General features: G+C 35.9%; 1 protein-coding gene across 8 annotated transcripts in view; it reads right to left on the minus strand.

Annotated features, from left to right (window-relative positions):
• MAP9 (microtubule associated protein 9) overlaps positions 1-26,638 on the minus strand; it is a 51,658-nt gene that overhangs the window by 14,492 nt on the left and 10,528 nt on the right. For 4 of the 8 annotated variants that reach the window (XM_065904123.1, XM_065904124.1, XM_065904125.1 and 1 more), the window contains exons 5-13: positions 26,333-26,562; positions 20,757-20,850; positions 18,830-19,071; positions 16,981-17,051; positions 15,497-15,665; positions 14,482-14,571; positions 12,878-13,039; positions 12,613-12,758; positions 12,304-12,436 (exon numbers count right to left, since the gene is read on the minus strand). In XM_065904123.1, coding sequence (XP_065760195.1) covers positions 12,304-12,436; positions 12,613-12,758; positions 12,878-13,039; positions 14,482-14,571; positions 15,497-15,665; positions 16,981-17,051; positions 18,830-19,071; positions 20,757-20,850; positions 26,333-26,562 — 1,337 coding nt within the window. Of the gene's footprint in view, positions 1-7,078; positions 7,251-12,303; positions 12,437-12,612; positions 12,759-12,877; positions 13,040-14,481; positions 14,572-15,496; positions 15,666-16,980; positions 17,052-18,829; positions 19,072-20,756; positions 20,851-26,332; positions 26,563-26,638 lie in introns of all 8 variants that reach the window. The other 4 variants (XM_065904118.1, XM_065904119.1, XM_065904121.1 and 1 more) reach the window with 3 other exon arrangements.

Raw genomic sequence — 26,638 nt, forward strand, 5'->3', positions numbered from 1 at the left:
GAAGTGATGGGACCAGATGCCATGATTTAAGTATTCTGAATGTTGAGTTTTAAGCAAGCCTTTTCATTCTTCTCTTTCACTCTCATCAAGAGACTCTTTTTTTTTATTGCTCCTCTTTGCTTTCTGCCATTAGAGTGGTATCATCTGCATATCTAAGGTTGTTGATGTTTCTCCCAGTTATCTTGATTCCAGCTTGTGAGTCATCCAGCCTGGAATTTTCAGGATGTCCTCTGCATACAAGTTCAATAAGTGGGTGACAATATATAGCCTTGATGTACTCCATTCTCAATTTTGAGTGCATTCTTTCATGTCTGGTTCTAACTGTTGCTTCTTGATCTGCATACAGATTTCTCAAGAGATGGGTAAGGTGGTCTGGTATTCCCATCCCTTGAAGAATTTCCCACAGTTTGTAGTGATCCACACAGTCAAAGGATTCAGTAGAGTCAATGAAACAGAAGTAGATGTTTTTCTCAGTTCAGTTCAGTTTAGTTGCTCATTCATGTCTGATTCTTTGCAACCCCATGTCAGGCTTCTCTCTCCATCACCAACTCCTGGAGCTTGCTCAAATTTATGTCCATCCAGTCAGTGATACCATCCAACCATCTCATCCACTGTCATCCCCTTCTCCTCCTGTCTTCCATCTTTCTCAGAGTGAAGGTCATTTCCAATGAGTCAGTCCTTCACATCAGGTGGCCAGAGTACTGGAGCATTAGCTTAAGCATCTGTCCATCCAATGAGTATTCAGGGCTGATTTCCTTTAGGATTGACTGATTTGATTTCCTTGTAGTCCAAGGGACTCTCGAGAGTTTTCTCCAACACAGTTCAGAAGCATTAATTCTTTGGCACTCAGCTTTCTTTATAGTCCAACTCTCACATCCATACATGACTGCTGGAAAAATCATAGCTTTGACTAGACAGACCTTTATCAGCAAAGTAATGCCTCTGCTTTTTAATATGCTGTCTAGATTGGTCATAGCTTTTCTTCCAAGGAATAAGCATCTTTTAATTTCATGGTTACAGTCACCATCTGCCTTGATTTTGGAGACAAGAAAATAAAGTTTCTCATTGTTTCCATTGTTTCCCCATCTATTTGCCATGAAGTGATGGAACCAGATGCCATGATCTTAGATTTTTGAATGTTGAGTTTTAAATCAACTTTTTCACTCTCTTCTTTTACTTTCATCAACACGCTCTTTAGTTCTCCTTCGCTTTCTGCCATAAGGGTGGTATCATCTGCGTATCATGTATTTCTGGAAATCCCTTAATTGGTTAGAAAGCAATAGCAGCTAGGGAATGTTGCTGAATTATAAGTATACTATCAACAGGCATTATCACACCACTTACATTTTTTAAATATTAAGAGTGATAATATTTTAAGAGAATTATGAAAATAGGAAGAAAAAGACCTTTAATTCCATAAATCAAAGAGAATAATTGTTAGAAGTTAGTGATGACTTTTGGAGAACAGGATCTCAGAAATAAATTACTAGATTCAAAGGTTGAGTATGTGATGGCAGCAGAAGATACTTCAGTGTTTACAGATATTTGAATACTGAGCCTCATATTTCTTATTAATGAGCTTGAGCACCTTTTCATTTGTTTAGCCTTCTTGTGCATTTTTTTTGCCAAATTATTTGCTCACCTAACTGCATGGGTATCAGTGTTTACAATTTTTAGCAATTTGCATATTTTCATGTAACACATATTATCTTTGTAGCATTTTATCTACATTTTTTAGTCCTTAATTTTTTTTTAAATTAACATTTCAACCATAGACAACTAAACTGTTTAAAGAGTAATACAGTCAAAACCTGCACACTCACTGCCTACCTTTTGAAATAAAACATGATCAATACTTGTGCAGGCCTTGCATCCATTCTCTCACTGCATCTGTTTTTTCTCTACCCTCCAGACCTAACCATTACTCTGAATGTAGTGCTTATAGTTGCAGCACATCTCTTAATACCTTTATCACACATGTATTCATCCCCAAATAACAATTTTTAGGCAGATTTTTAAAATTCATGCTAAAAGGTGTTATGTTGGACTCTCAAGAGTCTTCTCAAGCAACACAATTTGAAAGCATCAATTTTAAATCAATGCTAAATGATACCATGCTACATATTCTTTGGCAACCATCTTCTTTATAATCATATCTCTAAGATATATCTATGTAGAGCTATAGTTCTAATTCAGTGATGCACAGAATCCTAGTATATCAACAATTTACAATATACCTATTTTGGTGTTGAAGACATGATGTTCTAATGTTTTCTTCCCACACAAAGACAATGCTGCTGTAAATGCCTGATTCCTTGTGCTTATAAGTCAAGAATTTCCATACACATTTCTAGGAGTGAAACTGACAGTTTGTAGGGTATGAATATGTTCGACTTTGCTGCATGACAACAATTTATTTTCCAAAGTTGTAACAAATTACCGTCCAACAACTTATCAGTCAGTTCAGTTGATTAGTAGTGTCCAACTCTGCAATCCCATGAACTGCAGTATGCCAGGCCTCCCTGTACATCACCAACTCCTAGAATTTACCCAAACTCAGGTCCATTGAGTTGGTGATGCCATCCAACCATCTCATCCTCTGCCACCCCCTTTTCCACCTACCTTCAATGTTTCCCAATATCAGGGTTTTTTCAAAAGTCAGCTCTTTGCATCAGGTGGCCAAAATATTGGAGTTTCAGCTTCAACATGAGTCCTTCCAATGAACACCCAGGACTGATCTCCTCTCGGATGGACTGGTTGGATCTCCTTGCTGTCCAAGGGACTCTCAAGAGTCTTCTCCAACACCACAGTTCAAAAGTATCAAATTTTCAGCACTCAGCTTTCTTTATAGTCCAACTGTCACAACCATACCTGACTACTGGAAAAACCATAGCCTTGACTAGACAGACCTTTGTTGATAAAGTAATGTCTCTGCTTTTTAATATGCTGTCTAGGTTGGTCATATCTTTCCTTCCAAGGAGTAAGCGTCTTCTAATTTCATGGCTGCAATCACCATCTGCAGTGATTTTGGAGTCCAAAAAAATTAAGTCAGTCACTGTTTCCACTGTTTCCCCATCTATTTCCCATGAAGTGATGGAACCAGATGCCATGATCTTAGTTTTCTGAATGTTGAGCTGTAAGCCAACTTTTTCACTCTCCACTTTCATCAAGAGCCTCTTTGGTTCCTCTTCACTTTCTGCCATAAGGGTGGAATCATCTGCATATCTGAGTTTATCGATATTTATCCTGGCAACCTTGATTCCAGCTTGTGTTTTCTCCAGACTCGCATTTTTCATGATGTACTCTGCATAGAAGTTAAATAAGCAGAGTGACAATAAGCCTTGATATACTCCTTTTCCTATTTGGAACCAGTCTGTTGGTCCATGTCCAGTTCTGACTGTTGCTTCCTGACCTGCATATAGGTTTCTCAAGAGGCAGGTCAGGTGGTCTGGTATTCCCATCTCTTTCAGAATTTTCCACAGTTTATTGTGATCCACACAGTCAAAGGCTTTGGCATAGTCAATAAAGCAGAAAGAGATGTTTTTCTGGAACTCTCTTGCTTTTTCAATGATCCAGCGGATACTGGCAACTTGACCTCTGGTTCCTCTGCCTTTTCTAAAACCAGCTTGAACATCTGGAAGTGCACGGTTCCCATATTGCTGAAGCCTGGCTTGGAGAACTGTGAGCATTACTTTACTAGCATGTGAGATGAGTGCAATTGTGCAGTGGTTTGAGCATTCTTTGGCATTACCTTTCTTTGGGACTGGAATGAAAACGACCTTTTCCAGCCCTGTGGCCACTGCTGAGTTTTCCAAATTTGCTGACATAATGAATGCAGCACTTTCACAGCATTATCTTTTAAAATCTGAAATAGCTCAACTAGAATTCCATCACATCCACTAGCTTTGTTCGTGTGATACTTCCTAAGGCCCGCTTGACTTCACATTCCAGGAGTCTGGCTCTAAGTGAGTGATTACACCATTGTGATTATCTGGGTCATGAAGATCTTTTTTGTGCAGTTCTCCTGTGTATTCTTGCCACCTCTTCTTAATATCTTCCACTTCTATTAGGCCCATACCATTTCTGTCCTTTATTGAGCCCATCTTTGCATGAAATGTTCCCTTGGTATCTCTAATTTTCTTGAAGAGATCTCTAGTCTTTCCCATTCTATTGTTTTCCTCTATTTCTTTGCATTGATCGCTGAGGAAGGCTTTCTTATCTCTCCTGGCTATTCTTTGGAATTCTGCATTCAAATGGGTCTATCTTTCCTTTTTTCCTTTGCTTTTTGCTTCTCTCTCTTTTTTTTTTTTTCACAGCTATTTGTAAGGCCGACTCAGACAACCAGTTTTGTTTTTTTGCATTTCTTTCTCTTGGGGATGGTTTTGATCCCTGTCTCCGGTACAATGTCACGAACCTCCATCCATAGTTCATCAGGCTCTGTCTATCAGATCTAGTCCCTTTAATCTAGTTCTCACATCCACTGTATCGTCATAAGGGATTTGATTTAGGTCATACCTTAATGGTCTAGTGGTTTTCCCTACTTTCTTCAATTTCAATCTGAACTTGGCAATAAGGAGTTCATTATCTGAGCCACAGTCAGCTCCTGACCAGAGCTTTTTTTGCCGAGTGTATAGAGCTTCTCCATCTTTGGCTGCAAAGAATATAATCAGTCTGATTTCAGTGTTGACCATCTGGTGATGTCCATGTGTAGAGTCTTCTCTTGTGTTGTTGGAAGAGGGTGTTTGCTATGCCCAGTGTGTTCTCTTGGGAAAACTCTATTAGCCTTTGTCCTGCTTCATTCTGTACTCCAAGGCCATATTTGCCTATTATTCCAGGTATTTCTTGAGTTCCTCCTTTTGCATTCCAGTCCCCTATAATGAAAAGGACATCTTTTCTGGGTGTTAGTTCTAAAAGGTCTTGTAGGTCTTCATAGAACCGTTCAACTTCAGCTTCTTCAGTGTTACTGGTTGGGGTATAGACTTGGATTACTGTGATATTGAATGGTTTGCCTTGGAAACAAACAGAGATCATTCTGTCGTTTTTGAGATTCATCCAAGTACTGCATTTCAGAGTCTTTTGTTGACTATGATGGCTACTCCACTTCTTCTAAGGGATTCTTGCCCACAGTAGTAGATATAACGGTCATTGAGTTAAATCCACCCATTCCAGTCCATTTTAGTTCGCTGATTCCTAGAATGTCGACATTCACTCTTGCCATCTCCTGTTTGACCACTTTCAATTTGCCTTGATTCATGGATCTGATATTCCAGATTCTTATGCAATATTGATCCTTACAGCATTGGACCTTGCTTGTATCACCAGTCACACCCATAACTGGGTATTGTTTTTGCTTTGGTTCCATCCCTTCATTCTTTCTGGAGATATTTCTCCACTGATCTCCAGTAGTATATTGGACACCTACTGACCTGGCGATTTCATCTTTAATGCCCTGTCTTTTTGCCTTTTTACACTGTTCCTGGGGTTCTCAAGGCAAGAATACTGAAGTGGTTTGCCATTCCCTTCTTCAGTGGATCACATTCTGTCAGATCTCTCCACCATGACCTGTCTGTGTTGGGTGGCTCCACACAGCATGGCTTCGTTGCATTGAGTTAGACAAGCTGTGGTCCATGTGATCAGATTGGCTAGTTGTCTGTGATTGTGGTTTCAGTCTGTCTGCCCTCTGATGCCCTCTCTCAGCACCTACTATCTTACTTGGATTTCTCTTACTTTGCACATAGGGTATCTCTTCATGGCTGCTCCAGCAAAGTGCAGTGGCCGCTCCTTACCTTGGACATTGGGCAGCTCCTCTTGGCCGCCGCCCCTGACCTATACTTATCTATACTTACTTTTTAGTTTATATTGTTATATATCCTATTGTTTGGAATTTTATTGTTGTTGTTTAGTCAGTAAGTTGTGTCCAACTCCTTGCAAACCTCATGGACTGTAGCCTGCCCTGCTACATGTCCATGGGATTTCTCAGGCAAGAATAAAGGAGTCAGTTGGTATTTCCTTCTCCAGGGGATCTTCCTGACCCAGAGATTGAACCCACATCCTCTGAATTGCAGGCAGATTCTTTACCACTGAGACACTGAGGAAGCCAGCTTAATGTTTAAATCTTTTGAAGTATGTATTACAGTAAAGAATTGTTCAAAGTGACTCTATGTCCAAATGTCATGAATAATCCCAATTGTTACTGCCTCACATCCATTAATTTGTGCTACTTTATTATATAGTACATCCTTACAGGTAACAGGTTCTGAGGAGTCCATGGTCTATTATTCTCCTTGTTGCTGCTGCTGTTCAGTCACTCAGTCGTGTCTGACTCTTTGCAACCCCATGGACTGCAGCACTCCAGGCTTCACTGTCCTTCACCACCTCCCAGAGTTTGCTCAGCCTCATGTCCATCAAGTCAGTGAAGCCATCCAACCATCTCATCCTCTGTCATCCCCTTCCCCTCCCGCCTTCAATTTTTCCCAGCATCAGGGTCTTTTCCAATGAGTCAGCTCTTCATATCATATGGCCAAAATACTGGTGCTTCAGCTTCAGCATTAGTCCTTCTAAAGAATATTCAGGGTTGATTTCCTTTAGGATTGACTGGTTGGATCTCCTTGCAGACTAAGGGACTCTCTAGAGTCTCCTCCAAAACCACAGTTCGAAAGCATCAGTTCTTCAGTTCAGTCTTCTTTATGGTCCAACTCTGACACTTGTACATGACCATTGGAAAAGTCATAGCTTTGACTATACGGACCTTTGTTGGCAAAATGATGTCTTTGCTTATTAATATGCTCTCTAGGTTTTTTTCAAGGAGGAACCACCTTCAATTTCTTGGCTACAGTGTGCTCTTTCATTCTGTTAAGCACCAAGACTTTACCATGGTCAAGTAGTATACAAGAAGCCATGCATGAAGTGATTATAAAATCCAAACACATAAATTACTGTCCCTGTCCCTTAGGGAACTTTCAAAATAGATGGTTAATAACAAGTACGTAAACAACAGGTAATTCCAAATTGTGTAAAATTTTATGAAACATATAAATAAGCTGTTGTGATTGATAAAAAAATAAAAGGAAGTTTTTACTTTCAAAGCAAAGTGGATTCAGGCATTCACTTTCAGTGAGATGTGATGGGTAAGAGGAGACACTGGTGACGTGCATGGAGGAGAGGCGTGTGCCTGAGACTCTCACACAAGGAGAAGATGGGTGAATAGAGTGCCAGTGTGAACTCAGCCTGGCAGGCATGGGAGAGGGTCCCTGATGAGAATGACATGGTGAATGTGTAAGATTTACTATCTACTGTGGCAAGTCATTGTAACATTGAAAACACAAGTTAAAAAAAAAAAGCTGTCAACAGGAGATTTGGAGAAGGAAGACAGAGAGTTGAGAGGTAAACAGCACCCAGGGCAACAGAGGAGGAGACAGCGATAAGTGGAAGGAGAAATTGAGTATGCTGAATGCCCAGGGTCTAGGATATGGGGCAGAAAAGAATACATCCTATAGGTTAAATGGTCTGGCAAAATCATAACTCTCAAAATGGAGTTCTTGGAAAGGGTTATTAAGCTTGGAGTTTATTAAGGATGGAAAGAATATGAAGAACTATGGAGTATAAACAAACTTTCCAGAAGTTTACTATAAAAAAGGGCAGCAAAATATGGAATTGTAACTGGAGAGAAAAGAATTAAGAGAGTTTATTTTTATTTAAGATTACATACACTGAGACTTGATGGGAATAATCCAGGAAGGTAGAAGAATGTGGATTCATAGGTGAGTGAAATGGTAAGTTCATATTTCACTGTGTGATTGGTATAATCCTGTTTCATATTATTCTGAAAATTTATCTTCCATAGTCTCACATTTTTATTATATCAGGTGAATTTTAGAACCATTTGGTTTCCCTGCTATACTCTCTTCCAAGAAATGACTGTGTATCTGAGAATTAATATAAAATCCAATCAATGATATAGGAATATCTGAAATGTTAATAGCATTTGGTATTTTCATCCTGCAGCCTTGACTGCCTGTTTCTTTAAGTCTGTGCTAAAACTATAAAGTGATTTCCTTGTATTCCAAAGAGCATGGTATCAGGGAACCCTTTGACAATCTCTGCTGAATGGCTTGGGAAGAGTGGCACTTTGGTAAATTATTAGTTGTCTATACTTCTTTTATCAGTATATAAAAGGAATTGATAATGTCACAAGAAGAATATGTTAGTACAAGGGTCCATTAGAACGCAATTATTCATAGACAACAAAAGAAGTGAAGAAAGGTGAGACTTATTTTTCTCTTAACGTTTTGCTCTTCCTCATGAGAATGTTTGCATCCTTGCTACTCCCAGTAAAGAAGTTCCTTTCAGAATACTAACTGACAAAATAAAAGCTGTAATTGGACCACTGCCAATCATCTTAATACTTTAGAGAGTGGGAGGCCCACTAAGCTAGGTGAGGGAAAAGCAGTGACCATGTTGTGTTCTCAGAAACTGAATAAATCAACCTCTTTATCCATTCCATTTAACATGGGGAGAGAGAGGAACCTGAAGCAACTCTTGAGATTACCAGCAGATGCTAAAAACTCAGCTCAGGAAAAGGGCAATTAAGTATCAACCTTAATATCAATTAAGATAAACTGATGTTATCTTGAGAAATAATTAAAAGAGGCTTGTTAAAAAAGTTCTTCTGTCATTGTTGGAGTATGAATCTTTTGTTTATTATTATTTTTTTTATTAAACATAACTATGAATTAATATGGGCTTCCCTGGTTGCTCAGCTGGTAAAGAATCTGCAATGTGGGAGACCTGGTTTGATCCCTGGGTTGGGAAGATCCCCTGCAGGAGGGCATAGCAACCCACTCCAGTATTCTTGCCTGGAGAATCTCCATGGACAGAGGAGCCTGGCTGGCTGCAGCCCATGGGGTCACAAAGAGTCGGACACGACTGAGCGACTAAGGACACACTAAGCACATGAATTAATATGGGAACCAGCATGAAGCATCTTACTTGATCTTTGACTACAATGTTCACCTAAAACAGTGACCCATCAAATGTTCACTCCCCAAGCTAGGTTGTACATCAAAATTTTGATATGCTACTTTATATGAAAATCAAAGTAATTAGTTCTTCTGTATAGAAGTAATTTCCCATTCTCTCTGCAAGCAAATTTCAATAAGAAATTGGTAAGATGGGAAATAGATCTATAACATGTTGTACATAGATTTTTTTTTAGGTAGCACCATATTATAGGGATATACTGTACATCAAAACAGTTATTTTGTCTTATGTCTTTGAAGAGTTTTTGTTCTCCACAGGATTGACTAGAATGAGAAAGTGACTAACCATTATAATAAAACATAATGTACCTAACTTAGTATTTTACATTAGTCATGTATGACTTAGTCATTTGGGAAATTCTATCTAATTTTTGAGACAATGTGAAAATAAAACTGAAAACTGAGACATTTACATTCAATCAGTACTCTAAAGGGCTTCCCAGGTGGTGCTAGTGGTAAAGAACCTGCCTGATAATACAGTAGAAGTAAGAGACACGAATTTGATCCCTGGGTCGGGAAGATCCCCTGGAGGAGGACATGACAACCCACTCTAGTATTCTTGCTTGAAGAATCCTATGGACAGAGCAGCCTGGTAGGCTACAAGTCCAAAGACTCCAGCATGACTGAATGAATTGAGCACATATGCACTACTCTAAGAGATACTAGCAGAATTAGCATGCATCACCTTAATATCAGAAAAATTTTAATTTTTCTTAGAACAAAGCATCATTTAAAAGCTCAGTCTAAGAAAGTCATCATAGAACATTACTATTCTCATTCAAATCACTGAAGCAATTTTGATTGCCTTATTTTATTACTGTTTCTCTGCATAGATTTAGCATTATAGCAGTATTAAACACATACACGAGAATAAATTCTGTTGGTATTTTTATTAGGTTTTACATTAAATTTGCAAATTACTTCAGGGAAAACTGATATCTTTATAATATTATAATATTGCTTCTATCTGAAGGCAGTTTTGTTCCAATTTCTCAAGTTTTCATTTGTGTACTTCAGGAGTATTCTGAAGTTTTCTTCATACTGGTCTTGTGCATTTCCTAAGTTTATTCCTAGGTATCTCATCCTTTATCCTACCTTTAAATAGTCTGCTTTGGGTCCTGTGTGCTTCTCTAGTTACTGATTCTAAACTTTATGTGAAGAAACCTAGACTACTCAGAAATACTTTGAATGAAGTTATGAAGGGAGATTAACACAAACATATAAAAATATATAAAGTCCTGATAAGCAGAAGAGTATAGCACTGGAATATTTCTAGTGAGACTGACCAATGAGACAGAAAGTCAAAAAATAGACCCAAAAATATGTGAATGATCTAATGTATCTAAAATCAGTATCTCAAATCAGTGGGTAAAAAGATGTGCTGTTTCATGAAAGATGCATTTGGAAAAAACAAAGATGGAATCATATTTTCCATCATACACCAGGACAAGTTCTAAGTAGAGCAAATGTTAAAATGTCAAGATATTGAAATCATAAAGTTGTTAGAAGAAAAATGGGAGCTTTTGATTTCAGATTTTAGAAGGTCCTTTCAACTATTCCTAAAATTGAGAAGTCATAGAAAAAGACTAATAGATTTGATACCTGAACATAAAATTAAATTCTTCATTAAATAATATGAGCAAAGTTGACAATACAATGGGAAAAAAAAATTTGTAACTCATATCAGAAATGATAGGCTAATTTCCCTAGTACATATAAAAGCTTCTAGAAATCAAGAAGAAAAAGACCAATGAAAAAATGTTTAGTTTATGATCAGTGTAAAATGGACTCTTTATAGGAAAAATAAATACAATTAATCCTTATACAAATGAAAAATGCTCAATCTCAATCTTAACTAGAGAAATACAAATATGCAAAAAATGCAAAAAATATGCAAAAGTGCAAAAAAAAGTCTGAATGACATACTTTTAACTTTTGAATTAACTTTTTGAATTAACTTTTAATTCATGCTGATAGACATGAATTCAAAAATTCATGACTCATATCAATGTATGGCAAAAGCCACTATAATATTGTAAAGTAATTAGCCTCCAGCTAATATAAATAAATTAAAAAAAAAAAGGAAAAAAAAAATCATGTTTAACTACATGAATTTTTTAACCAGAAACCCTATTGGACCCTAAGCCCTATGGAGAAATTTTGCACTTTTTGACTAATGTAAAGTATTCAATTGGGTCTCCCAGGGGGGCACTAGCGGTAAAGAACCTGCCTGCCAATGCAGGAGATGAAAGAGACATGGGTTCAGTCCCTGAGTCAGGAAGATCCCGTGGAGGAGGGTATGGCAACTCACTCCAGCATCCTTGCCTGGAGAATCCCACGGACAGAGGAGCCTGGTGGGCTACAGCTGATGGGGTCGCAAAGAGTCAGACATGCCTAAAGCAACTTAGCATGCAAAAAACTTATTCATATGAAATGTATTTACTTATTCAAAAATCAATTAATAAAATACATATTTATATTGCTATTTTAAGATAGAAAATGATATTTTGCTTGCCCTCAATGAAAAGCAAGTATAAGCATAAGAATATCAAAAGAAACAAAAAAATATAAAGTCATTTATTATCATTTCTCCAGTCTTCACACTTGCTTTCTTTCATTAAAAAACCACTTAAGTAAGACCATGTCCTTGAGATGGTCATCAGAAAGATCAAAAGGAAATAAAAAATGAAATAACTTTCTCATTAAATACTATTTTACTGTGTTAGGACCAAGTTCTACATAAACTAACCTGGTATATCTTCAGTAATACACTTGTTAGATTTTTATGATTTTAGATATGAGAATTATTGCAAAGAATAAGTGGGCCACAATATTATGACTAAAGTTTTAAGCCTGAGTACTTTAGGGAATAGTAGAATCATTAATTATTCCCAGGTGGCTCAGATGGTAATCTGTTTGCAATGCGGGAAACCAGGGTTTTATCCCTGGGCCAGAAAGATCCCATGGAGAAGGGAATGGCAACCCACTCCAGGATTCTTGCCTGGAAAACCCCATGGACAGAACAGCCTGGTGGGCTACAGTCCACTGGGTCACAAAGAGACATCACTGAGCACACACAATCACTAATAGAAATGAGTAGATTGAAGAAATTATGATATATATAGAAGGAGGGGATGAATTCAACAAGACAACTTCCAGGCAGAAACAGTCAGTAGGCATGAGACAAAGAGAACTGGAATTAGGGACAGAAAAGTCACAAAAAGTACATTTAAGATACACAACTGCATTAACAAATAACACCTACCAGCCATTTTTCATATTCCTCAAGAGCTTGTTTATCTTTTTCTTTTTTCTCAGCTCTTTTCAGTTCTTCTTTTCTTTTCTCATGTATTTTTACTTTTTCCTTTTCCTTGAAAAAAACTTCCTTTTTTTCATTCCTATGTAAGATAGTATAACACATTGGCAAGTTAAAGGAGAATATATAATAAAGATTCCCCAATGTGTCTCTGCGATAAGATTGAGTACATTAATAACATTCAAGCAAATGAATTTTAGAAAATCCTAAAGTGTTACTAATTTCAGATCTATCAAAACATTTGCTATTTTAGATTACCATTTTTCAACAGCAGTTAAGTTATCTTTTCTTTTCTCAGCAACAGTTTCCTCCTCTTTCTGTTTCTTTGCTCTTTCATATTCTTTCTCTTTTTTATTTTTCTCCTTAAGGTATTCCATCTTTTTTGCTTTCCATTTTTCAAAAGCCTGAAAAAGTTAAGAACTACCTTCTTATTGAATGTGAATATAATAAAATAGTAAAAGTACAGTTAATCACTAATTTTCAAATACTTAAAATTAAGAAAGATATTAAAGCTATTGCATACTTGCAGTGCTTCTCCTTTTCTCATAGCATTTTCTTCTTCGGTTTTCTTCTTATTTTTTTCCTCAAGCCTTTTTTTTGCAGCTATCTTCTTTGCTTCCTTTTCTTTCATGGCTTTCCAAGCCTCAAATGATGCTAAGGCTTCTTCTCTCTTAGCAGCTCTTTTCTATTTTGGAAAAATAATAGTCATATGTGTATGTATTAATATAAATTGACAAATAGATATAGATATACATGTAAGTAAGTGTCTTTATTTTCCTTAATGTTCATCAAATTAGGTTTCAAAGCAATCTATTTTAAATGATTTAGAAAAATTAATTTATAAAAAACGGTATCTGAATTATTCACTGTATTTTAAAATGTCCTTTTCTAAGCACTTCTCAGATATTGATCTACTACCATGCATGGGAAGGAGCCTTTTTTGGGAAGTGCACTGAACAAATGTTTTCAGAGTATACCGAAACAGGTTAACTGGTACTGCAAAGCGCTCATAATGAAATATTGCATTAAAAGAAAAACATCAGCAAAGTTACAGGCCAGACAGGTAATTTAAAATTTTTTTTAAATTACTAATTTTACCTCTTTCTTTAACCTATTTCAGTTTAAAATTACAGTCAAAGTAAGATAAATTGGCCAAGTCACACAGAAAGCCACAGGTCTTTGCTTTAACCCTGAGTTTTGACTGACATCGGAGCATACAATTCTTACTGCATAAACAGGTCCCAAATGTTGAAAACATGGGCCAGACTGGAAAATGTTATTACTTTACTTACTTCAGTCTAACCCCATAATATTCTGCTTGCCTTATAATATTGCTCAGCATTAAATGCTATAAAGTCTTATTACAGAGATAACATAATTTAGAAGGAGCAGTATGGCCACCCTCACGGAGCTGTGAAGACCAAATGAGGTGTCTGGCACTGACTGCGGCAGATCAAGCTCAAACATGTCCAGTGTCCAGGCACCCCCTGCAGGGCTGCTCCACTCAGCACTGTTTATATTCACGGTAGTATTAAAAAACACAAAGAAGGGTTGGTTTTGTTGTGTTCTGTTATCTTCAGTGGTTTTACTTCAGAAGATGAGAAGCAAATGAGCATGTTGTAGGCTATGGGGCAGGAGATAGAGGCAGAAAGTGAAGTGCAAGTGAGACTGAAATGAGAGCCCAGCTCCATTCAATGCGAAGGTCAGGGGCAATCACTCAGGCAGAGGTTGGTCTTAAAGACACAAAAAATTTCAAGACAGAAAAGAGGACAACTGAAGGTTAATGTCTGGAGACCCTTTACATTCTTGGCTAAGTTGTAATAGTGAATTCAGTTTTTAGGAATGCAACAGGTACATGGTCACAGGAAAAAAAATGTTCATAATCAATAGTGCCAAAGCTATTGCACACATATAAGAAAATCTGTGTATCTATGCTTTCATGTAAACCAGTTATATTTATATCAACTAAAAATGTATAAAGTACTAGAGAAATAAATCAGAAATCATTTTCTATATACAATTTATTTCACCATTTAAAAAACAGTTGATTTAAAAATATTAAGCATTCAGAACTATTTTACTGACTTAAAAATCCAGAATATTTTTCATTTCTATATTTCAGAATACCTGTTCATTTTGAATCCTTAAGTTTTCACTTTCAATTCTTTTAATTCTGTGCATTTCATGTAAATAAATATTTTTCTTTTCTAACCACTCCTGTGAGAAGAAAAAGGCAATTTGTTTTGCAAAGTTCTGCAAATGAATTAGAATTCTTATTTCTGAAATATATAATTAAAACTTAAAAAAACCCAAAACATACCTTACAAACTTTATATGTGCTAATACCATTCCTTTTTCTGATAATATTTTAATATATAACAACAAGCAAGAATTAAGAAAATCATATGTATGTTATCTTTCTCAGTATTAGGAACAGATTTCAAAGACTAAATATGATGACTGCATATATTAACATTTTCTCTGAAATTCACATGGACAATATTCTAAAATACAATGTATTTTATATAACAGATAAGACCAAAAAAGACATCTGCTTTGAATTTTGAAAAATTAGAAAAGCTTTTTTCTAAGTAAGTTTAACTCAAATACAAAAAATCTCAGGAAAGAAAAAAATATTAAAACACTTTTGCTCATAACAATATAAACTTTAAGTTGAAAAAGTATAAAAACATAGATATACCTTAACTATATTTTGCTTTTGTTATATTTTTATCAATTGCAATGGCAAATTATCTTTCTTTACAATTATGATCAGTTAAGCAAAGTTTAAAGTAGCCCTGGTGGCTCAGATGGTAAAGAATCTGCCTGCAATAAGGGAGACCTGGGTTCAATTCCTGAGTTGGGAAGATCCCCTGGAGAAGGGAATGGCAACTCATCCCAGTATTCTTGTCTGCAGAATTCCATGGACAGAAAAGCTTGGCGGGCTACCGTCCACGGGGTCGCAAAGAGTCGAACACAACTGAACACACACACACATAAGCAAACTTGGAGAAGATTTGGATTGCTCAGGTATTATAAAGGAAATGGTTTAATAAATCATTTCTGACAGTTCATTTTATTCCCTGATAAAAAAATCTTATGTGATTAATTCTAATTTAAAAAAAAAAATTTTCCTTTTTACCTGATAAACAGTTGCCCTTAGGTTATCTGCTCTGTCAGGCTCTGTGTTCTGGTTCTGTGAGGGCTTTTGGTCCAAGACTCTCAAAGTCCCTAAATAGTGAGAAGCTGGAGCTGTCGAAGGAGTCCTCCTTAGAGAACTAGGCTTCTTTAAGAACTCAGAGGTCATTAATCTGAAAAGATCCAAATGAATCAAGATAAACTATTACAATTACACTGGTACAAGAAAGAGCCATTAGATTTTGAAACTACTATATCTAAAATCTACTTATAATTTAATAAATTATAATTAATTTGAAAAGGATGTGATATTTTATTTTTTAGTACACAAAGACCCCTTCAACATAATTTAAATTTTATTACTTTAATTTATATATAGCTTCAAAATAATTTTTCTTTTTAGGTTATTTATAGTTAAAACATTTTTAAAAACATGGACTCAAGTAACATGGGAAAAAACAATACTAATAGGTAGGTTTTAATAGCTTCTTGCATTATTTTGCCTTATTGCTGCTGCTGCTGCTGTTGCTTAGTCGCCAAGTCATGTTCAGCTCTGCGACCCCATGGACTGTGGCCCACCAGGCTCCTCTGTTCACGGGATTTCCCAGGCAAGAATACTGGAGTGGTTGCCATTTCCTTCTCCAGGGGATCTTCCTGACCCAGGGATCAAATCCCTTCTCCTGCATTGGCAGGCAGATTCTCTACTGCTGATCCACCAGAGAAGCCCCATTTTGCTATATAAACCATCTTAAATATAAAGTTAGACTAATAACCTCTAACTTAGGGTTGATGGGAAAATCTGGCTCACGATCTCTTCTGGTACACAAAGTTATTACACCACAGCTATTTCATTTATTTTCATAATGCCAACAGTGGCCTCCCTACTACAATAGCAGATGAGAGTAATTACAACAGAGGCCATATGGCCTATAAGACCTGCCATAGGTACTAACTGGCAAACTCACAGAAAAAGTTTGCCGATCCCTCTTCTATTTGAGTAATGCTAATTTTTTTTTTTTTTTTCTATTTGAGTAATGATAATATAAAAGATGCAGAAGGTTTTGATTAGCACTTATGAGTTAGGCATCAGTGTGAATGATGATCAGTTCTTATCATTTTAACAAACCAACTTAGTGCATAGAACCTCAAAGTTTAAAGTATAATTTTACATTCGTTGGACAAAGACACTTAACAAAGAAGGTGAATGCTAGACTTCAGCTTTATTACTACTTTATATCTACTGTCTCAGGAAAAATAGGAGAAAGAAACTCCACCTCATGAGCAACGTAGAACATAGATGATCCTTAATCAATTCCTTTTATAAAAGAATATATGCAACTAAGGGGATTGACCATCAAGTAACTAATTCATTCTTCTCATAAGAAGAAAATTAAGAATACCAAATGAAATTTACTTTCAGAAGTTAAACTAAAACTTGCTTTGTTGAAATATAAACCTATAACTGAAGGAAAATGATAACTTTATTACCTGCCAGATGCACTAGATGCTCTATCATTTGTTGATTTTTTATTCTTCATAGTTCTATCTTGAACTGCTTTCTATTAAATAGAAAAAGCAAAAGATTACTCACTGTATATATCACAGTTATAGTTAGAGGTCAACTGCTAGACAGTCAATGTTTTTTGAGCATCTACTATGTGTTCAGCATTGCAGTCACCAGGAACAAATAAGGATATCACATTTCAGGGAAACTGACTGATACTAAACACATAAATAATGTGACTCATGAAAGTGATAAACTAGGGTGTAATGGCAGTGACAGAGTAGAGTTGAGGAGCTACTTTAATGCAGGTGATCAGGGAAGGGCCCCTGAGGACGTGACATCAGAGCTCAGACAGATGATGGATAGAAAAGGGCCATGTGACACTCTGGGGAGGACTTGATAGCTGTGAGAAACAGACCAGCGAAAGGTGCTGAGACACAGTGAACGGCAGGGGCAGCTGAGGAGCATACCAAGGGAGATCTCCAGGCAGTGGGGAGGAGTCTGCGTTGCATTCCACGATGAGAGCCCTCTAAGAGAGCTTAGAGGGGAATGCCTTACTCAGACTTAAAATCACTTGGTAACGAGTAAGAATAAAGCCAAAGATTCAATCAAAAGAAACATGTTATAATCTTACTTGTTTTATATAAGTCGCCTGTTCTAATTTAAATCGCCTGTTCTATATAAATTGCCTGTTAAACATTTCCAAAACCTTGTCTTTAAATCCCAGAATACCCTTCTTCCTTTTAAGGAACGACTTTTCTACCTTACACAGGCAGACGGGTGCCAGCACTAAGGTGATAGCACAGCTGTAAACACATCCCTAACTTGGCATTAGTGTTTCCCTAAGGAAAACGGTTAAGGAAATAGACCTGGAATGTGTCTTAATGGACCTTCTCCTTAAAATGTAGTGAAAATCTAATACCCTGTATTATAAAAGTCCTGTTCGACCACAAGTTTTCAGATAACTGTTATTTTCCCCAATAGTAAATATACATAGCCACCAGTTAACTGCAGGAGAAACTGGATAAAGAAAACTCAGGAGAAATAGAGACTAAAAATGCTCCACCATCAATTTTAACAGTATAGTACTCTAGTGTAATATAGTATATTGCTGTTTGTTGTTCAACTCTTCGTGATCTCATGGACTGTAGGCTCCTCTGTTCATGGGATTTCGCAGGCAAGAATACTCAAGTGGGTTGCCATTTCCTTCTCCAGGGGATCTTCCCAGCCCAGGGACAAAGCCGTGTCCCCTGCATTGGCAGGCAGATACTTTACCTCTCAGTCACCAAGGACGCCTGCAATATTGCATAGGGACAAGTAATCCTAAATATCACAAATCTGGTTCTCAAGGTAATGATAATAATATTCCTGATAATGACCCTGTCCTTCCATTTAAATAGGCATGGATGCCGATAAATATTTCTTAAAAGTTTCTTTTTAATTTTTTAAAGTATTTAAAAAGATATCCAAAGGAATACGTTTCACTAATCCCAAACCGTCAGAAATTATTCCCGACAGCTATATTTTTATAACATAAAGACCTATAGAAATCAACCCACTTCTGGCTATGTATTTCTGAAACATTTAAAAGAATATTATGACTATATACCTCTGAAAATTTTAATGAAATGCTGGGTTTTACTGTACTCACTTCAACACTTCTCTGAAGTGAAAATTCTACTGAACACGGACCACGTGACAGTATAATACCACTAATAAAAGACAAGTCTCACACAGATAATTCAGAAGTACCTACCATGGAAGATAAAATATTTAAGAGTTTTATTTTGAGTTTTAAGGTGCAGTATAGAAGGTACAATTTTATATAAATACCTTTGAAGACTCAGTACATAAGATACTCTGAAGTTGTAGTAGTGGTGGCTCTTCAGCTGTTAAGCCATCATGCATAATCAGTTCACCTTTCTCCTTTTCTTCTTCAACGTCACCAACAGTCACTTGACTTTCCTTGGGTTTCTCAAGTGCAGTAGTAACAAAGTCTATCAAAAATGAGGTCTTTTCATTTTCGGTTGATTTCAAGGAATTATGGCTTTCAGTGCATTCTTCATTCTGATATACTTTGTGACAAAGTAACAGAATTAAATCTCCCTTCTGAATTAATGAGGTGGATAACTGATTCATTTGCTTTCTGCTAAATGAAAACTGTCTGATCTTTCTCGCAAAATAGAAATGGAGAAAACAACCATACTCAACTTGAATAAACATTTTTCCAAGGTGATCTATAACAGAGAAAACGGCTACTAAATCTACTAAAGCATTTGGTACACCTCAGGAAAATATCATATAAGTAAGTAGAATGGAATAACCATCCTGAAACATAGAAATGTCACAAATGTTTGTATAAATCAAGTAAGTGAGATAGCAATATCTATTCTATTTAAAAGCCTGTGTTTCTTAGCTGGAACAAAAGGCATAGATCTCTAAGCTACCACAGTTACTAGCAATCAGTTGTGAAATTGTACAGACACAGAGAAAACCAAGAATCAATGCAATTCTAGAAGAGTCTACCACACAGAGAATAAGGTCATCTGCCAGAGTTTTACTCCCACTAAGATGCAGCGTTGCCTCTGATAACAAAAGGGCAGGAATGGAAGGCCTAATACTCACCATCTCAGTGCTCAAGGGACAGGCTCTGGCACAGAGGATTCAGCTTTGCTTTTACAGAATTGCTTCTACTATTTTGATTCTATCACACTTTGGAATGTACAACAGAAAATCACTGCTTTCTGTGCTGATAACCAACTTTCAGTTCTACTAGTACCTGGCCAAACCTGTATCTTTACTGTCAAAGTCTTAATGCTGAGGCTTTCGTTACAGCCATTTTTGGGGAGCTCATTTTGAGGTAAGCTAGATATAATATCACTTTATAATTCCAATTATATGTTCATATTTGGACAGTACTCATGATTCAAAGTATCAATAATGGATTCTGCTAATCAGTGTACTCAGTGAAAAGAACAAGGACTTTGGAGCCAAAGATTCAAATTATGGCTCCATCACTGACCTTGGGTTTGTTTCCCAATATCTTTGCACTTCAGTTTTTCTCATCTGTAAAATCATAAAAATTACACTATACAGTAAGCACTTAATAAATGCGAGTTATGCATACCAACCTTAGAAACAGTTATGCCTTTATATGTCATAGGACTAAGGAAAGAAAGAATGCTAACTTATTCATACCTCACACTTACTGTGTGTTAACTAAAGTCCTGTTATATGTGCTTTACATGTATTAATTAATTAATTCTTACAACCACTCTACTCTTATGCGCATTTTAAAGATCAGTATATAGGGCCAGAAAGGTTAGTTACCTTCTCATGTACCTTGTACCTGGATTTAAGTCCACCTTAGTCTCAGTTTAAAAGTTCACCTAACCATTATGCTGAGTATTGGAGCAACAAATACATAATAATAGCTCACCCTGAGTGAATACTCTACTTGTGTCAAGAATTGACTTAGTGGCTAAAATGCATGGCATCACTTAATTTTCACAATAGGCTAATGAGGTTGATTATTATAACTTGGGGGATTGAGGCAATTTCTCTTAAACTGAGAGATTAAGTTCTGCATCTATAATACAAGGCTAGTAAATTGCATCATTGAGATTAAAACTCAGGCAAACATAAACATATATTGTTCCTGTAACTATGTGAAGTATTACTCCTTCGGCATACTTCTATGGCATTCTAAGCAATACAGAAGTTCACAAATAAAATAAGGTAGGATATTTGATATAATCACCTGTAATGGAGGCTTTTTCCTCAGATCCTAGTGAAAAGGAATCTTTAAGATTTTCTTTATCAGATGATGATGGTATACTTGTTATCCATGGATCCTATTTAAAGAAACTATGAAAGTTTAGTTCTCAAGATTTGTGGAGGACAATAGCAGTATAAAGACTACTTCATAACTCTGAAATATGCATCATTAGTTTTCTACTGAAACACCATAAGGGTTAAGTCAAAGGAGGTTATGATATACTTTACTTTCAAGTTAAGAGCTCTTTCAGTTCTTTAACTGAAACTTCTAAATCCATCTTTAGCAATTTTCAAAATTGCTGCTGCTCTAAAATCAAATCTCAGAAATACTTAAGTATTCGACATCTTTCTCTAAGTACACACTTTCTAAGAAAGCATAAAGATCGTAGGTCAAAAACCCTTAGTTTGAAATGAATATTAATAGTTGTTCAAACAAAAGCAAATCATAAAACCAAGTGCATGTGTGTGTGTGTTGTTGTTTCAGCCATGTCTGACTCTTTGTGACTCTGTGGACTGTAGCTCACCAGGCTCCTCTGTCCGTGGGATTCTCCAGGCAAGAATATTGGAGTGGGTTGCCATTTCCTCCTCCAGGGAATCTTCCTGACCCAGGGATAGAACTCACATCTCTTTTATCTCCTGCATTGGCAGGTGGGTTCTTTACCACTAGCGCCACCTGGGAAGCCCAAAAGCCAAGTAGCTACTTCCAAATGTTTTAGATTAGAAAGTACATAGATTTCATGCACTTTAGTTTTCCTCAAAATTAATATATCTGAAATAAAATAATTATATATGAAATGAAGTAATTATATTTGTGTTCCTATACTAAACATCTCTTTATAGGATAATACTCTAAGGGTGATGATACTATAGGAAGTTTGATTTTTATTGTATAAAAATTTTTATTTTTTTCCCATATATTTAATGTCAAAAGCAATAAAGACAAACCATCTGGGAAGATGGCAGAAGGGCTAAACACTGGAGTTTACCCTAAGAGATGAAGCTTTACCTAAGGAGATTTGCAAGTTAGTAGCTTTTCTCCTGAGAAAATTTCCCCAACTGTGTAGCTTAAGTAGTAGTAGGCTGCGACCCTACCAGACTTGCTTGAGGAGTCAGAGAATAGAGTTTAGGAATAGAAGATCAGCCAGTAAATTTGGGCAGAGGGCAAGAACCCCAAAATTGGCATATAAAATCCACCTCAAACCCTTGGCTCAACTATGCATGGCATGGAAAAGACCTCACAGGGCCCTGTAAAATTGTAGTAGCTAGAAAGTAAAAAAACTAAGCAGAAGTTTTAGTCAATGTCCATGGCAAGGGAGACAGAGTTAGAAATTTAAGTCTGGCCATAAAATCAGTAATGATAGAACACATGTTCAGAGAAACATAATAGAACCCAAAATTTCTACAACATATCATCCATAATATTCAGTATTCAATCAAAAAATTAAGTAATAGAAAACAGTGACTTATACTATGAAAACAAACAACAAAAACAGTCTATAGTAACCAACCCAGAGATGACCCAGATATTGCAATTTGCAAACAAGAACTTTAAAGTAGATATCATAAATATCTTCAAGCATTTAGGAGGAAAAATATATACATAGTGGTGGAACAGATGGGTATCTTGTTATTAGATACAGAAAATAAAAAAAAAAAAATTGGAAATTCCAGAGTTGAATAATACTGATATTAAAAAAAAAATTACTGATAGACTTAACAGTCAATCAGATATGGTAGTAAAAGGCAGTGAACTCAAAGTCTTTGAAGACAGAATTTGAAGAAAACAAAGGGTGGAAAGACTGAAGAAACATGAACATGAGAGATTGGTGAGACATATCAAAAATTTCAATACACTAGATTACAAATGAGAGAAAAGAAAATGAAACAGAAAAAAAAAATTAACTTCCCATTTTCATGGAAAATATCAGTTTACAGATCCTGACACTTCAACGAAATCCAAGCAGGATAAATACAAAGAAAAGCTACACCTAGGTACCTTGTAGTCAAATTATTGTAATTCAAAGATAAAAGACAAAGTCTTAAAAAAAAAAAAAATTCAGAAAGCTGTCAGAAAAAAAAAAAAACAACCCAAAATGTTATATAATGAGTACAACAAGATAAATTTCTGCTGATTTTCTAACAGAAATCATAGAGGTCAGGAACAATGGAAACCTATAAAGAGCTAGAGGTAGGAAAAGAGAACTGTCAGCCAAGTACATATTCAGCTGTCATCCTTCAAAAATGAAGGTAAACTGAATTTTTTTAGATAAGTAAAGATTGAGCAAAGCTGTCACGGCAAATCTATAATACAAGAAAAATAAAAATAGGTTCTTAAGATTGAAGAGGAATAACACTAGAAGGAATATGAAACTAAAGGAAGAAATGAAGATCCTTAGAATGGTATATACCTTAGAATAGAATATACCATTCTAAGGATCTTCATTTCTACAAACATTTATTCTAGTTTATTCTACTCTTTTAGTTCTTTAAAAGTCTAAGACTAAAAGCTTAAAATCATTCATCATAAAATAACCATTTGGTCAAAAAAGAGATCACAAGAAAAATTAGAAAACATATTTAAAGGAATGATAATGAAAATAAATGGCATCATAAATGGTGCTGCTAATCAGTGCATTAGAGGAAAATTCATAGTTTTTAAAAATTTTGACAGAAAAGATGAAAAGCTTAAAACGAAGGGACACATTTTCTAACCTAAAGATAAGTAAATTAAACCCAAAGAAAATCCAAAGAAAATAAAAGAAATAAAGAATAAAGAATAAAAATCAGTGAAACTGGAAACAAACAATAGAGAAAACTAACAGTCAACATTGGTTCTTAAAAAAATTTTAACAAAACTGACCAATGCCTGTCAAAATTTAACAAGAAAGACAGAAAACACAAACTATACATTAGAGATGAAAGATGGAATGTCATGATAATTTTATTGCCATTAAAAGCATAAGGGAATATCACAAACAACTTTATAAATTCAGCATCTCAGATAGAGTGGTTAAATTTCTAAATAGACATAAATTACTAAACTGATGAAGTAGCAAATCTGAATACCAAAGTATCTATCCAAAACAAGAAAAAAGTCAAATTTAGTATTAAAGACCTCTCCACAAAGAAAATTCTAGCCCCAGATAATTTTGCTGGTGAATTCTCCCAATTACAGAAAAAATGATACCAAATTTTTGGTTTCATACCAAATTTTAGAAAACAAAGAGAAAGAGACACTCGCCAATTCATATGATGCCCATGCCTGACAATAACATCATAAGGAAAAAATTATAGTATGCCTCCATAAACACAGATGTAGAAGTCTTAACAAAATATTAAGAAATGAAATCTCACACTAAAATAACCTACTATGACTGACCAGATTTTATCCCAGAAATACTGAGTTAATTTAACAGAAAACTATAGATATGTATCATCATACAAACACACACACGAAGCAAAGGTAGGAAGTGAGGCTAGAGCAAAAAAAAAAGTGTCATCCTTTCCACATCTAGCTGTGACACTTGAGGGAAAGTAAGGCAGTAGAGAGGTGCAGGGTCATGTAAGAATTCACACACAGTTTAAGGGACATAAGCATAGCTGAATGTGGATGATAACAGACCCTTCCAGAGGCAAAGATTATGGATACAGGAGAGAGAAAGGTAGGACAAAAAATTAATGGAAATCCCTGAAAAGGCGGGCTTAAAGAAGATTCACAGCATGCTCAGGAAAATTTTATAATGAGGAATAAGGAAATTTTAAATTATTAAAAACAAAAGTATCTAATATACCCAACAATAAAACAATAGATCTACATTATGGGTTATGTTATCATCGTTAAGGTGAATGTAGTCTCAAGATCACCTAGCAACCCAGAAACACTTCATGTGCTCAGTGCTAAGAGATTTAAAAAAAAAAAAGCATAATACAAAACATTATGAATGCTAAGATGACAAATATGATAAAATAAGTATAGGAAAAATAGTCCCAAAGGGAATTAGAATAATGAACATTGTTGTTATTAACTGGTGGGATTATGAGTAGATATTTTTCAATTAAACTTTCTGTCATAATATAATGTTACTTTAAAAACTTTAGGAATACTTTTTTCTTTAATCAAGGGACATAACATGCATTACAAAGAGGATTTAGTTAGGCATCACTACCAGTTTGAATAATGTCCCTCAAAATTCATGTCTATCCTGAATCTCAGGTGGAATTAATTAAGATGAGGATACACTAGCCTAGGATGGACCCTAAATCAAATGACTGGTGTCTTTTGTTAGAGGAAAGTGAGGGAAGACACAGAGACCAAGGACAAAAGGCCATGTGATGATGGAGAAAGGGATCAGAGTGATGCAGCAGACAGCCAAGGACCACCAAAGGGTTCTGGCAACCACCAGAGGCTGGAAGAAGCAAGGAAGGATTTCTCTCTAGAGTCTTCAGAGAATATATGACCCTGTCCACACTTTGATTTTGGACTTCTGACCTCCAGAACTGAAAAAACTTGTGTTGTGTTAAGTCTAGTTTGTGGCAATTTGTTGTAATAGCTACAGTGAACTACCACAATATCCACGTGGTCAGATGATCTTATTCAATATATAATAATTGTTTGGCTTTGATAAGACCATCTCTTCTGATTTTTATAACAAATTAGGACATAGCACACTGAAGTTAGAGAGGTTTGTATCAAATTGCTGCTTTACTGGTAAAGCTAACCTACAGGACAATAGTGGAACAAGAACCTACTGTAATCACACCTCTGGTCTGAACTGGAGAGATCCATTCATTTAGCTGCGATACAAAGGACTTCCTCTTCTTCCTTTGTACCACCGCTCTTACTCACATCTGAACCACAGAGCAGTCAGAAGAAAGAAGCTTAGCCAGGTACTGTTTAGTTTTCTCTGATCTGCTTAAGCAGACTGTGGAGCAGGAATGTTCTTCCCATACTTATCACTTCTGAAATGTGAGGTGGAAGTTTCCTAGCTATAGTGAAATTTAACACAGAAGGCCAAGTGTTCTTCCCTAATGACAATACACAGTAAACTCCTGATGAACTCCTGAAGGATCATATCTACTCCCATTGTGGTATCCCAAAAAAGATAGGACACTGCTGTGAACATTTAATATGCATTTGTTGAGTGATTAAAACCAAATGAATAAAATGACACTGGCCATAAATTATACAATTAAAATACGTGTAAATAAATACTTGCAATTAAAGTGCTGCATAGATTCAAAAGGACTGCACTGTTTTTTCACATTTTACTTTCTCTGATATTGGATGCATCTTACAATGACTGGTGTGTTATAGCTTAATTAGCAGGTTTCTTCTTTCTTAGCAGTACATGAAATAATTCTGCATTTTTGCTCTATCTTACAATGCAATTTTAGACCCAATAGAGTATATTTAAAGAATTTAAGTTCCTTGTCATTTGCTGAAGAAAACATGTAAAACACACACAAACACACACATGCATGTACACAAATAGTCTCTCTTTCTCTTATAACCAGATGCAAAAATCTGAACTCAAAACACAATTCAGCAACAGTGCTAACCTCAGGATCAAGGTTTTCAGAGAATGCATTCTTCTCAGCTTCTGGTTGTCTGCCATTCAGCCTCGGGAGGAGCGAAGGTGTGGAATTTGCCTCTAATTCTTTGTGTGGGACAGTTTCTTTATCATCTCCTAGGCTATCTTTCCTCTCCCCATGGCTGTGCTTTTTCAACATGCTCCTTGGTCGAGGTGAAGGCTTAAAATGGTTGTCTGCTTCAAGGCTGCTATTATTTTCTGCAGAAAAATACAATGCTTTAATACATTTAATACAGTAAAAAAGTATATTTTTTTAAGATGATCATGGCTTCTC

Source organism: Muntiacus reevesi, chromosome 13, assembly GCF_963930625.1.
Source record: "Muntiacus reevesi chromosome 13, mMunRee1.1, whole genome shotgun sequence".
Taxonomy (NCBI): Eukaryota; Metazoa; Chordata; class Mammalia; order Artiodactyla; family Cervidae; genus Muntiacus; species Muntiacus reevesi.